General features: G+C 34.8%; 1 protein-coding gene across 3 annotated transcripts in view; it reads right to left on the bottom strand.

The window, feature by feature from the left end:
• PIK3C2G (phosphatidylinositol-4-phosphate 3-kinase catalytic subunit type 2 gamma) overlaps window positions 1–13,387 on the bottom strand; it is a 212,515-nt gene that overhangs the window by 136,424 nt on the left and 62,704 nt on the right. For all 3 annotated transcript variants that reach the window (XM_038172920.2, XM_038172918.2, XM_038172919.2), the window contains exons 12-13: window positions 13,144–13,266; window positions 6,856–6,987 (exon numbers count right to left, since the gene is read on the bottom strand). In XM_038172920.2, the coding sequence (XP_038028848.1) occupies window positions 6,856–6,987; window positions 13,144–13,266 (255 nt within the window). The remainder of the gene's footprint in view (window positions 1–6,855; window positions 6,988–13,143; window positions 13,267–13,387) is intronic.

Below are 13,387 nucleotides of genomic sequence, written 5' to 3'. Positions count from 1 at the left end.
TAACGATTGTACACTGGTGGCCTGTCTGCCATAATGCTATGTATTTAGTTGCAGGGATTGTGGCACAAATCAAGCTGATGAGAAATTCCAGATCAGCTCTGTACTTTACCATTGACTTCCTGTGTGACAGGGGTTGTCATTGAAGCTAGGTATAAAATGAGGATAACATCATATTCCTATCTCAGTATTTCATTTTGGGAATATGGTAGAGACTGTGAAGTGTCAACATACTATATAAGGTGGAGGGAGTGGAGAGCAGCATACATTTAATTCACAGAAAGAAGAAACTCATGACAATCTACTGCGACCAGAATGAATCGTGCTAATTTTATCAGTCAAAATGTGTAAATGGCCAGGAAGTAGTACAGCTTCAGCATTCAATGATCTGGAAGGAATTTGAATGGGATGGTTTGTACCACATGCACATTTGTTTTTTGGATAGATGAAAGATTATGGTCTGAAGTACCTATCTGAGCACTACACGCACGATAAAGCTGTGTCAGAAACAGGCATGCATGTAGTCTTTAAGTAAGAAAAACAGCATGATTTGGCAGGTCAACACAATTCATTCCAGAAAACCTGAATAAAATCAGAAAGTTCTGGTATCAATTCTAATTATGACTAATCTGCTCAAATTAAGAATGTAGTACCTGGATACCATATTATATAGTACACCAGACTTACCCTCTAATTTGTCTATATCTTAATGGTTAGTTAGGATAAATTCAGAATTTTGATATGCTGAACATCTCTTCTTTCACTGGAAAATTTTATTACTATTATTCCAAGCACTGCTCAGTCAATGAAACTGTGATAGAATGGGCTAGACTGTCTTCTGCCAACTCTAACAGAAACACAGCCAGGTAGACAAGTTTTGAGCAAACAGCTTTTTACCAGAGATGAGGATGTTAGAGGAAAAAGATAACTCAGATGGACTTTCTGATGAGTTTGCATCACTGCTGGAAAAGAGTACATTTTTGAATTGCATACGAAAATAAATTGCTGCAAAGTCATCTGAAGAAGAAACAGGGGACTCCTGCAAAATCATTTTTGTGATTCAACACTTGGTGCAAACGTAACTTAGGGCTAATTTTTGTTTTTCACTTCTGAACCTATTGATGTCATAAGTGCAAACATTTTATTTTATTGTGAAATACAGCTCGAGAGGATTAAAGACAAAGCTATTTTCTAGTTTCTTTTGCAGCTGTAGGCAGGCATATTTGCAGGGGAAGGGAGGCAGAAAAAGAAACTGTGATGTGAAGAAGATGCTACTTGGGGAAAAAGAGTTTGTGATATGAAGTTTTTCACATTCAGCTGATGTGAATGTGGAAGTGATGAGTCGTGGTTCAAAGCTGTTTTCCTGTGATGCTTAACTGGAGTCACATCTCTTTGTGCATCGCCTTGTGGATGGAGTCACATCTCTTCAACCATTCCCTTGTGGACAGAAGTTTACATGATAATTTGAACTAATTACCCCTTAAGTTACCAAGGAGAGGAATAGCTGAGAACTGAATGAACTTGAAGACTAAATTATCCTTTTGAGTTCTCTTTACGGCTAATCACTTTTACATCATCCTCTAAAACCATAGAGGGCTTTAAAGAAGAATATAGATGGTAGATTTTTTTTTCCTGGGTAACCTGAAAATCTGTATAGGCAAATACAAGAAGTACCACAGACCTCAGAGGCACTGTATGTGTGTTTAATTGAGACATTTTCTTAACTCATTATTACAGCTCATTTGTACCGAGTACAGTTGTGGCTAAAGACTGTCCTGGAAAGTAAAGAACAATTGGTAGGTGGACTTCTCCAATCTCAGAGAAGCACCAAAGAAAGCAGAATGCTTTCAGAAGCTGAAGGACCTAGAATGCTCAGAATTTCAGAAGCAGAAAGACTAAGAATGCTCATATGTTAAAGCAGATGAGAGGACTATGAGTAAATCCAAAGACCACTGAAACAGTATGGAGATACTATCTCCTAAGAAAAAAAATGAACTAGTTTTTAAGAAATATATTTATACCTGTATACAAAATACCCTAATTTATATCTACAAATAAGTGAGTAACTCAAGCTGTAAATCACTGTTTAGACCAAGGTGAGTCAATAAACACAGGCAGTATTTTAAAAGTGTGTGAAGAGACAGTGACTACTGAAATATGATATATTTTCAGGTGCAGCTTTCCCTAGCAAACTTTGTGGAACTACATGCACTACACAGACAATACTCTTCTTTTGAACACAAAAACAGAATGATAACAAACAGCCTCGTGGGTGAACGAAAGTTACATTATATTTAGGAAAAGGAAAAGAGGCAGCAGAGTGTGCAGGATCCATTCAGAAAAGGAAGGAGCCAGCATCATGAGCATTATAGCCATAATCTTTTCTGAACAGACTCCTCTCTCTGCTGTCTTGGACTGATGAACTCAGGTAGGTCACTCCCCGTTTTTTCTAATAGTTTTCTCATCTATAAAGTGAGGACAGTAATGCTGATCTTTGTAAAGTGATCACAGTTATAGGTGATGGCTTCCATGTAGCAACTGGAAAAATTCTCTTCAGCATAAGGCCCATAAGAAGGTGAATAAGCAAGTGCTGCCTTGTGTCTGCTGCCATTTATTTATTTATATTCTCACACAAAACCAGGGCAGGTAGAAACACCTGGAAACCTGGAATTACAGATTTCCAGCTGTTGTTTCCAACAGGAACTAAAATAAACTGCCACAGAAGAAGAGGACACTGCAATGGAATGACAACACAAGGCACTCTGTCTTATAAATTCAACCTAATATCCTAAATTCATATGGGACACCTCATTCACCACACCAAGAAAGAGGAAAATTTTATTGCCTGTTCTGATTTGGAAATACCAATGCAAAATAAATCATGTTGTTAGAATCAATGAACTCAGAGCAATGGGCACTGTGGGAGACATTACAGCTCCCAAATTGCCCCATATGATGGATTCCTGATTTGTTAATTAGCTCTAGACTGCTAAACTATTCAGCCCAAGAGACAAACACATTTTTCTGACATGAAGGAATGGAAAATTGACACTTCGGTTTGCAAACACTTTTGAACTGACTCTTGAAACTAAGATTTCTTGATACAGGAACATCATCAAGGGCCTTATTGATTTATGAACATTTGATAAAATAAGAAATGTGAATACGGAGGCTCACCAACTGGACAAGTCAGAAGCCATCATCGTTACTGTGTTCATTCACAAACGTATGTAACATGAGAGGGGTGTGACTGTTTAGACAAGATATACCAGGAAAAAAAGATGGCAAAATATGATACAAAAATAATTCAATTATCCCCAAACCTGACATAATAAACCTTAGAAATTCAGGGGTAAATTTAAAGGAAATCCAAAGCTGCTATGCTATAAAGAAGCATATTTTATGGCCTAAGAAGTGTTAATTCTGCACTGGAATGATATCATGAAATAACAATTCTAATTACATGTACTAAAACATTCTAGAAAATTCACATTAGATAAATAATTTTCATCTGCAAAGAAATGTTATATGTCTTACAGACATTTACAAGGAACAGATCTTCACGCCACAGATTTTCTAGCTTGATTAACTCCCATAAGTCTGAAGACACAGAATATTGCAACTTGAAATTTATCAGATTACTCCAGATTAAAACAAATTTGAGGCCATGCTCTTAATTCTTACTGATTTTGTGCCCTAAAACCAAACATACAAAAAAAAGTTTATAAGCAATAATTTTAATGTAAACAACTACACATAGGAAAAGACTAGAGAAAATTTGCAGAATCTCAGTTTTGTAAAGAATTTCAGAGAAATCTGCAGAAACATGCAAGGCTGATTAGAAGAAATACCAACACATATTTAACAAATGAGATAGTGGCCACTCTCTATCCATCAGCTAGTATATCCTTCTTATACATTGATCTGTAAAGGGACTTTGACATGGAACTGCTTGGGTTGGAAAAGAGCTGGTCCTGCCCCAAAACATCAGAAGCTTTCTCTGCTTCTAGCCAGAGATGAAGGGAACTTGCATACATTAATAGCTAAAATAAGTTCAGTTTTTCTTAATGTTCAGTTCAGACTAAATATAAAGAATTAAAATATGAATGGGTGAATACACTATACGATGAAAATAGCCATTTTTGAGAGAAAATAGGTATCAAGGAAAGAAAGAAGGAAAGAAAGGTATTTTAAAAGCATCTGAATGCTTTTAAAAGCAGCTCTCTGTCCTTATCTTTCCTGAGCCTAAGAAGAATGGCTTGGTGACCAACTGGAACAAGGATGTTCGATGACCCAGGCAAATACCTCGGGGCTACTGGCTACTTCAAAGAGCCTATTTCTGTCCTTTCCTTGTAAATTAAATTCTAGACTTGAGGATCTGTTACAACTCTTTCAAAAACATAAATTCACCTCTAAGAAAAGCATTCATTTGAGAAAGAGGTATTTTCCAAGTCAGCAATGTTTTGTTAGACATCTCCTGGTCAGATTTATTTAATCTTTTTATATACATTTACATCGTTTGTTCATTTAGAGACTATAATACTGTAATCTTTGCAGTAATACAAGGTTCTGTTGATACATTAGCATAACACTACAGGTAAAGACCTTTTCTTAGTACCTAAAGTTCAGAAGTACTTTGCTGAAAAGTCTTGAAGTTTAGTTTCATTCCAGGCTCCGGGGGAGCAAAGTCTGGTTAATTGTTCATTGATAGCATTATCTATAAAGAATCACCTCACAGTTTTAGTCCTGCTGCTCTCTATGTAGCTAACTTTGAGAGCTACTTTACTCTATCCAAAAATATTTATGACCTTCCAAGGAAAATGAAAAGCAGGCTGGGTGAATGTTAAGACATTTTCAGGTTTCATATTTGAGAAGGAATTTCAGGGCTATCCTTATTTTTAAATCAGTCTATCAATTCAAGTCATGGTAAATGAATAATTTTGTGGAGTTGTACTTGGCTAAAAGAGGAAAAGGCATTTAGGTTTCTTTGTGTTAGTAATTGCTATAATTGTAAATGACACAGCTAACTGATTAGGGGGTGTTGAACATGCTATTCCTAAATTATTCCAACCCAACAACTCAATTTTTATTTTTGCTTTAAAGGGTCATTTCAGCAGTGATCTGAACAATTATACAGCAGATGAAAGGAAAGTAACACTGCATCCCCTTCACTGTGCTGATTTTGTGTACTAAGATAATGGAGCCATTTTTCAGTAGAAGTTTTAAAATTATCTGTGTCACTTGGAGATCTACCTAAGAAAAATCAGTATGTTTGACCTGAAGATATACATTACAAAATATATAATACGGGGAGTTGAGGACTAACAAATATTTCAACAATCCTTGATTTAGAACTTAAATGCTGAAAAATATAATAATAAAAAAAAAGGCTGTAGTAGAAGAGATGCTCTAGTAGAATAGGATTCTCATGTGTCCTGTTTACCTCCAGAGATGCCTTCCTAACTGTTTCCCAGTTAAGTTCCCATGCGTAATGTTCTGCCTCTGCATGTACCAAGCACACATCAACTTGCTGGGGCTGAGAACAAGTTAACAATTAATTTCAAGATTTTCAGCAAAGATATTCCCTCTGCATGTTTCAACTTAAGCATCATAATGGTAAAAATACATTAAGTACAATGAATATTTTCTTTAATAAGACACACAAAATGGAAGAGTGATTGGTGTACTCTTCTTCTGACTAGCCTAATGAAAAGTCACTGAATAAAACTCCTGAGCAGTTGTTAGAGCAGAGATTTGATTCACATTTCTTTCCTTCCTTCAAGCTAAGAGCTCTCATCATTCAGTCATAGAAGAATGTTCTCTTTCTCTGAATAGAAATTCAAGCGATCTTGAATTTTCTCCTGAAAATATGGAAAAAGCCTCTAGCCCAGTCCAACCTATTGGCTAGCATTTTAAACCTCTTAGCCTAGAAGTTCAGAGGAATCTAAGGTCTTTCATACCAAGTAAACACATACATGCAATTAGTTTCACTTTGGTGTTTTTTTTTCTTTTTTTTTTTTCTTTTTTTTTTAATGGTGATTGCTATGATGTGCAAAAGTAGATGAAGATATCTCAAGATGAGGAAAGAGCTATATTTTAGATACAGATTATTATGCAGAAACTTGTGGGGCTTGGGCATATTCGTCTATTGCCCATCTCAGGTATCTGTGCATTCAGCATGTCTGCTGTTGTGAATCTTATGCTGTGGCATGCAATGTTAAGGTGTTTAAATAAAAATTAAGTATCATCATAACAGCTTGATCTAAACTCAGATTTCTCACTGTTACTAAAATATATAAAAGGTACTGTAGAAAGTTTACCTTAGATCTCCGTTCATGCATCATTGCAGAGACAATCAAGCCTACAAATATCTTTAAACCACTGTTATACTGTGTTATGTTTTGAAAAAAAAGAGACTAAAAAAGAGGAGAAAACTTAAGTGGCCAGTAGACGGAAAGCTGATCATTGTGGTCACCACTAACTGTCTGACTGAGTAGAATGAAAGACAGCAAGAAAGGAAAGCATACTGAAAACAAAACCAAAAGAAAACAACAACAAAAACCACCATGATTGTGAACAAGAAGCTGTGCTGAGAAGGAATTTATAAAGCTGCAACATGGGTGCAGCAAAACCTTTCAACAGGCTTGAGGAATTTTACTGTGTTTAACCATTATGCAAGCCAAGTTCAAAAAGAAGGTATTGAAAAGCTTATAGGTGGAGCTCTTATAGGCACATCAGGATCAGTTTACTGTAATCTAATCTGAAATTAGTGTTTTTCTTTCTGTATTCTTCCCAAATTGAGTGTAACCCTGTTCAGAAATGGTCTTTTCTCAAGCTACCCTACAAAAGCGAACTTACTCTTTTGGATACAATGGGGAGCATGTCCAAGCAAGCACCTCTGTGTTTTTAGAAGCACTGTTCACTCCGAGTAGTTTTATTATCAGTATAGTTTCCCTTGGAAGAGCCTTTATTCGCAGAGGAAAGTTGATTCTAAATGAAAATAAAAAAAAGAAAAATAAAAAATTTAGCACTGTTACCACAATTGACATCTTTTCCCGTTTTTCTATATATTGACATATATTGACATATATTAAGCTATAAATTATGAGATTGCAACTCTGAAGGAAAATGCAACTGATAGATCCTTTCAACAAACCAGCTACATGTTTATAAGTATTGCCAGACACTAACTTGGGTGATAGTACTTGAGAAGGGGCAAAGAATAATTCATTCACTTCACTGGTAACCACTAGAGCTGACAAAGGCAGGAAAAGCCTAGTTAAATTCTTGCTTAAGAATTATCTTATCGATCGATGAAGGGTTAATTCAGCATAAGTACCTCCCCTAAGGATGAACTGTAAACCAATAATTAGTTATTTGCTGGCTTGTGTCTTCAAAGGAAAACAAAGCTTAAGAAACTAGAAGTTGTGCTCTGGGTAGGGTATGATAATAATTCTTGTGTTCACATGTGCTTCAGTGGAGTGATATTTTTCAAGCATAATCTAAAAGCAGATTTTGTTTTAACAGGAATGAATGATTCTTTTTTTTTTTTTAATGAAAAAAATCAGATATGAGTGTTTATCTCAACTTCATATTAAAGCAAAATTGATTGGTCGTTTAATTTGTATATATAGATTAAATGATTGACTTAAAAACATAACTTAGAGCAAGACTAAGAAATGATAAACTTTCATGCTATATGGAAAAATCATATTACTATCCAGACATGTGTAAATCATGTGTAAATCTATTTTCTTTTTCCTGAAGAGAATGTCTATAGTGGATGGAGCCTTTCCATTTTTTTTTCCATGTTTATTCAGTAAAAACTTAAATTTCTCAAGGAGAAAATGAGATTAACTTTTTTTTTTTTTGTATAAACAAAATCAATATAAGGGGCTAAAGGCTAAAACAATTATTTTGCATTGACAGCATAAGCATTAAGAAAACAAAAGGTCTGCATAAAATTGAATTTAAAAAAAGAAGATAAATTTAAATAATACAGACTCCATTTAATTTTCACATATTCAATCTAAATGGCCAGAACAATACAGCTTTCAGCATTAAAAAAAAAGCATAGTCATGTAGTAAACAAATGTAGAAATTGTTATTTAAAAAGTATCAAAGCCTGAAAAGCATAAGGATTACGGGTAGCAAAAATATGACAAGGTAACAGTATAATGTAAAATTAACATAAGATTTTTCTCCTAGTCTTGTCACTCCACATCTGTCATAATTCTACTGGCTTCAGAAAAGTTTGCTTGAAAGCACTGAAGAGTTGAAAAAAATATTTGGTTTCAGCTGAAAGTCTCAAGCATGCTATATTTGCATGAGTGTCAGGATTTCATATGATCAATCCTAAACACTTCGGAAATTATTCAGATTTGCATACCTCTCTGAATTAAAAAAAAAAAAAAAAAAAAAAGCAAGACAGCAATTTCCAACTCTTTGTAATTAACATGAATAGAATCGAGAAGCGATTCTAAATTGTCTTCCCACATGTCCCTATTTATAGCTTTCAACTCTGCTTCCTGTCTCATGCCCCCTTCCTCACTCATAATTGGAAAAAAAAACTTACGGAAAACTGTTTTACATGTCATGGATGGTTTGTTCTGCCTTTTTTCATTTAGAGGCCAAAAGCTCTGTCCATATTTCATAATACCTTTTGACAGTGTTACACAACTTTAAAGCATCATTAGTATTTTCTGTGATGAGAAACAAATAAAAGCCAAGACATGCATCATCTAATACAGAAATTTGTTAGCACTCCCTGTGAATGCGGAGAAATTAAAAAAACTGATAATATCCTTCTCCTTGCAGAAAGCAAATGCTTGTCAGAGACTCCCTAGGACACAATATATAGCACTACCAGACATACATGTATGCACATGGAAAAAACAAAGCAAAAGTTAGGAATCCCAAGGCTTAAACCATGGGCCAAAGATTAGCAAAATTTCCCTTCCAGTGACATGTGATATACAAAGAAGGGGAGTATTTGTACCATTTAAGACTTTTTTTTTTTTTAAACACATGTCTAAGTCTACCCTGTTAGTATTATACTTTCTGACTGCATGAGGCTGAGACAGAGATGACTCAGAGGAAATAGGAAATGGAAAAGCATGAGTGAACAATTTCAGCAGTAGAGAAGAACAGAGAAGCTACTCACTGAGAAAGTGCTGTTTACAGATGTTAGATAAAGTTATACAGCTGGTTTCAAAGGCTAAGAACCTAACATCGTAAGAGCACTCAACACTGAAGAGCTCTGGGGCACTCTGGTCTTTGCCCTGAGAAAGTATAAACAAGATAGACAAGCCAAACAAAATATGGGGAAAAAGGAAATCCAAAGCCAAGAAGGTGATGAATGGTAGGCTTAATGTTAATTCCATATTTCATGTCTGTAGGTTTAACATAAATTACTGAGGATGGAAAAAGAAAGGAGGTGGTGGAATGAGGAGATTAAGAGCCAGTTAAGAAAAAAAGTAAGAAAATAATTGAGAGACCTAAGCCATTTAAAAACGAAGTTGATGAGAAAGTAGAGGGGGCAATTTTGGACTGTTCACATTATTAACTAGATAGTAGCAGACTGTTCAAACTTTGCACCAATGTGATACCATTTTTTCAAAGATAACACACACGTTCTAAAAGAAAAAATAGACTTCTAAAAAGAACAAAGACAAAAGACACAAATTGAGGCATCCTCCTTAAGTATCAAATCATTCCTACTTTTTCTGAGAACGTTCTAAGAAGGACAAAAAATGATAAAAGACATCACCAAAAGGTCATGTTCAAACACACACACACACACAAAAAAGAAACAACTACCAAGTTCAGACAGTAATAGCTTAAAGCAGTGTAAAACACAAACTAAATACGTGAAAATCAGCAAATAAAACAAACCTTATCTTTTATTGAAACACTCTTCCTAGATTCCAATTATCAAAACACTGCTCTCCATTTTCTTTTGCCTTGTTTATTCAGTCCTAATCAGGACTCATTTTGAATTTGCTAGTTTTATTTTTTGGCCTGATTGATGCCTAACTGTTCAGTGAATAGGCGACTTCCTAACGTAATGGAAGCTCTTCTTGGTAACCTTTTACCACATTCATTTTCAATGGCTGTGATCAACTGAAAATAGCTTATACATTAGAATGAAAGTAGCACTTTAACAACTCAGGACAAGGAATCTTATAAGAAGGAAATCATCTTCTCTGTGAATTTCTGAACGTATTCCCTTCTGTTTCAGAAAGTGACTTTAAAGCTAAAATATAACCAATAGTGAACACAGTTACAGTTTTAGTGATGCAGATTTCCTACAACAACAAATGGTGCCACTTGATGGCGTATAAAAACCAATGGCAGCAATGCTTACTTCATTAAAATATTCTATTCTTAATCCATTCCAGCTCAAATTCTTGCAAAAAAGTGCTAATGAGTGTTTATATACATATATTTATTGTATGACATACAAACCAGCCTGTTCTTGAGTATGTTTTAATTTATGCTAGTTAGGCACATAACACCTTCAATGCTAAAATGGCACCACCTCTACAGTTCCTCCTCTCTGTATGTTTCAGATTATTCCGAATATATAATCTGAATGATTTATATATGTTATATATGCTATATATGCTATATATAAAATTCAATTATAATCAGTATTCTATCCAGTTTGGTGCTGTTTGTTGTTTCTCTTGTTTTGAGAGTTAGCAGCACCAATAGCAAAAACACAATTTTCCATTATACAACTGGATAACTATTTCACATTTAGTATAAATTAAAAACAAAACCACAAACATTTCCTTTCCTGTGCCTGTTGTCATACAGAAAAGATCTTCTCACCTTACTATCCTGATTAATATTTGGATACAGTTCCAAAGTCACACTGTATTAAGCACAACTCAGTACAGCTGTCAGCTCCTTTCTTTATTAAAAAAAACATTTGATTTTGCTGTTAAGTGTTGTGTGAGTTTTAAAGTAAGAACATGTGTGTTATAAGCACCTGTTTCTGAATAAAATCTGCCCTGTCAAGCAAGCAATATTCTGGTGGATCAAAGACCAGGAGGGAAAACTCAAGATGTAAGACTATCGGCTGGCTTAAAACACCCCATCTGACCTTTGCATTTTGGCTAAAAATAGCAGCTGTTTGCAAATCCAGTTCCAGATACAAGCTAAAACATACTAAAATCATGTCACACCTGACTGCCTAGATTCTCAGCTTGTGCTTCTGGATCTCATTAAGTCCAAGAAACCTTCCCTTACAATCTGAGGCTTACAGAAATCTAGGCTAACCATTTCTATGTGGAAAGGTGGAAGGAAACATGGAAAAACCTGCCAGACAGATATACATTTGTGGTTTTATACTTTGAAATTTGATTCAGATTTTGAAAATGATTTTTAAAACTCATGCAACAAAAAAAAAAGTAAAAAGGTGCATTTGTGAACTAATACTACTAAGTTTCATGCAATTCTAGATCTTGTTTCTGGTGTTAAGAGCTTCTTACAAGTACCTATGAAAGAATTTGGTGTGCATGGTTAACTGTTTTTCCATTAAGCTCTTTGCTGGAATTGCAGACATTTAGTATGGATTTTGCAGAAGGAGAGGTTTAAACAGAAATAATGAAGCTTTCATCTGATTTCTTTATGTTTTCACAGAAATGGAAGAAGAGCAGAGTTCCAGTCATGTCTGAAGAATTTATTTTTATTCTATTGCCTTGTATTTTGCTTTACAAGGAGGTTGTGTGTAAGAGGCTTTCCAGAAAGGAATCAGCCATGTTTTAAAAGCCAAAAATACTCATAAACAATACAGTCCTTCCTCTATATTTGAATTATATCTGTCCATATGTACCAAAACAAAGAACTTGACTAAAACATGGGTAAAAGTGAAAATTCCTACAGAGCAAATGGGAACAATCCAACTTTTTCAACACAAAGATAGCAGTTCCTTCCCAGTCATACAAAAAAGGTAAGGGTTCAACACAAACTTTATGGACTCAACTGAGGTATCAAAGAAGATAGTAGGCCCCAAATGAACTATTTGCAGACATATTTCCAGACACATATATATATGCAAATATGTCTGCAAATAGATGTATGCAGAAATGCACCCATTTTATTTCTTAACAATAGGGCATTCATACTAAGCTTCTCATCTGTTCAGGAGTGTTGTGTAATAAGGCAACAAAAACTATTAAGATAGAAATGCAATGGGTTTGACGTAAAACTGTCTTGCTCCATTAGACCAGCTTAAAACTGATTAATATTTTAGAGGAAGGCAAAAAAAAAAAAGTAAATGGATTATACATTTTATATTCAATTATAATGTAACAAAGCACCTTTTAGATTAATTGTACTCTTTGTTCAATTACAATGTAATCAAGCTACTTTCAGATTTAGAATACAATGGCAATATAAAATATAAAAATTTTGAAAGACTAAATATAAAAATGTCATGCTCAGAAATCCAGAGAACGTTACCAAAATGTAAAAAAAATAAAAATAAATAAAAAGCCTACTTCTCTCCAACCTATTGCAAATATGCCTTTTGTCCTTCCATTGCCTAAACTGAATGCTATTTAAGTTTGTGCCTTGCTTTTCAATTGAGTTATTTTTCTCAAAGCAGACAGGCACATGGCAGGCAATTGGCAGCCTTTATTCTAAAATTCTAGTCTCTTAAACGAAAGGTCCTCAATTTAAAACCAGCCTGCTTACATAAAAATCAACAGCCATTGTCCTTTCTAAACAAAGAATTAAAGAAATGTTACAATAAGTTCTCAAGCTGGATTGCGTATCTATTTAGAGGTGTATCCAAAGTGCAAAGTCCTCACAAGAGAACCAAAATATAGGCTCTTGTACCTCCTTTCAGTTTCAGCATTCTCCCAAAGCCAGCAGTGCTGAACAAAAGCTATTCTCAGACCAGCTGAGTTTAGTTTACTCTCAGACCAGACTTAGCTTAGTGCTATTGCTCTTCCCTTTGCCTATCCCATTCCTTTCCCACTCGTACCTCCCTAAATTTCTCTGAATTCTGTGGGGTTTAATTTGCACAGAAGATACGTAATAAAAATGTGGGCCTTTGTTCTGTTTTGTTTTAAATTAACATTCAGTTGGTAAAATCTTCAGAAAAGCATACATCAAACACAGACCAAAACTTACTTCTCATTCCACTCTGCCAGGAAAAAGAAGGATCTTTTAACTGGTATACGTTTGCAAATCTTCACTTGACATATTGTCTTCCCAGCGTAGGTCAGTGAACAGGAAAAAGAAAAAACTTTGTAACTACAAAGAGAAAGGGAAAAAAAGATTAACTGCAATGTAATATGTCCAGCATGGTTTACCATTGCTAAACAGTTCATAACAGGCTAACTGTTCATTAGGGCTATCTGTTCATAAACTTGTG

The sequence above is a fragment of the Anas platyrhynchos genome, chromosome 1, assembly GCF_047663525.1.
Source record: "Anas platyrhynchos isolate ZD024472 breed Pekin duck chromosome 1, IASCAAS_PekinDuck_T2T, whole genome shotgun sequence".
Lineage (NCBI taxonomy): Eukaryota > Metazoa > Chordata > Aves > Anseriformes > Anatidae > Anas > Anas platyrhynchos.
This window is presented reverse-complemented; position numbering and strand designations above follow the sequence as displayed.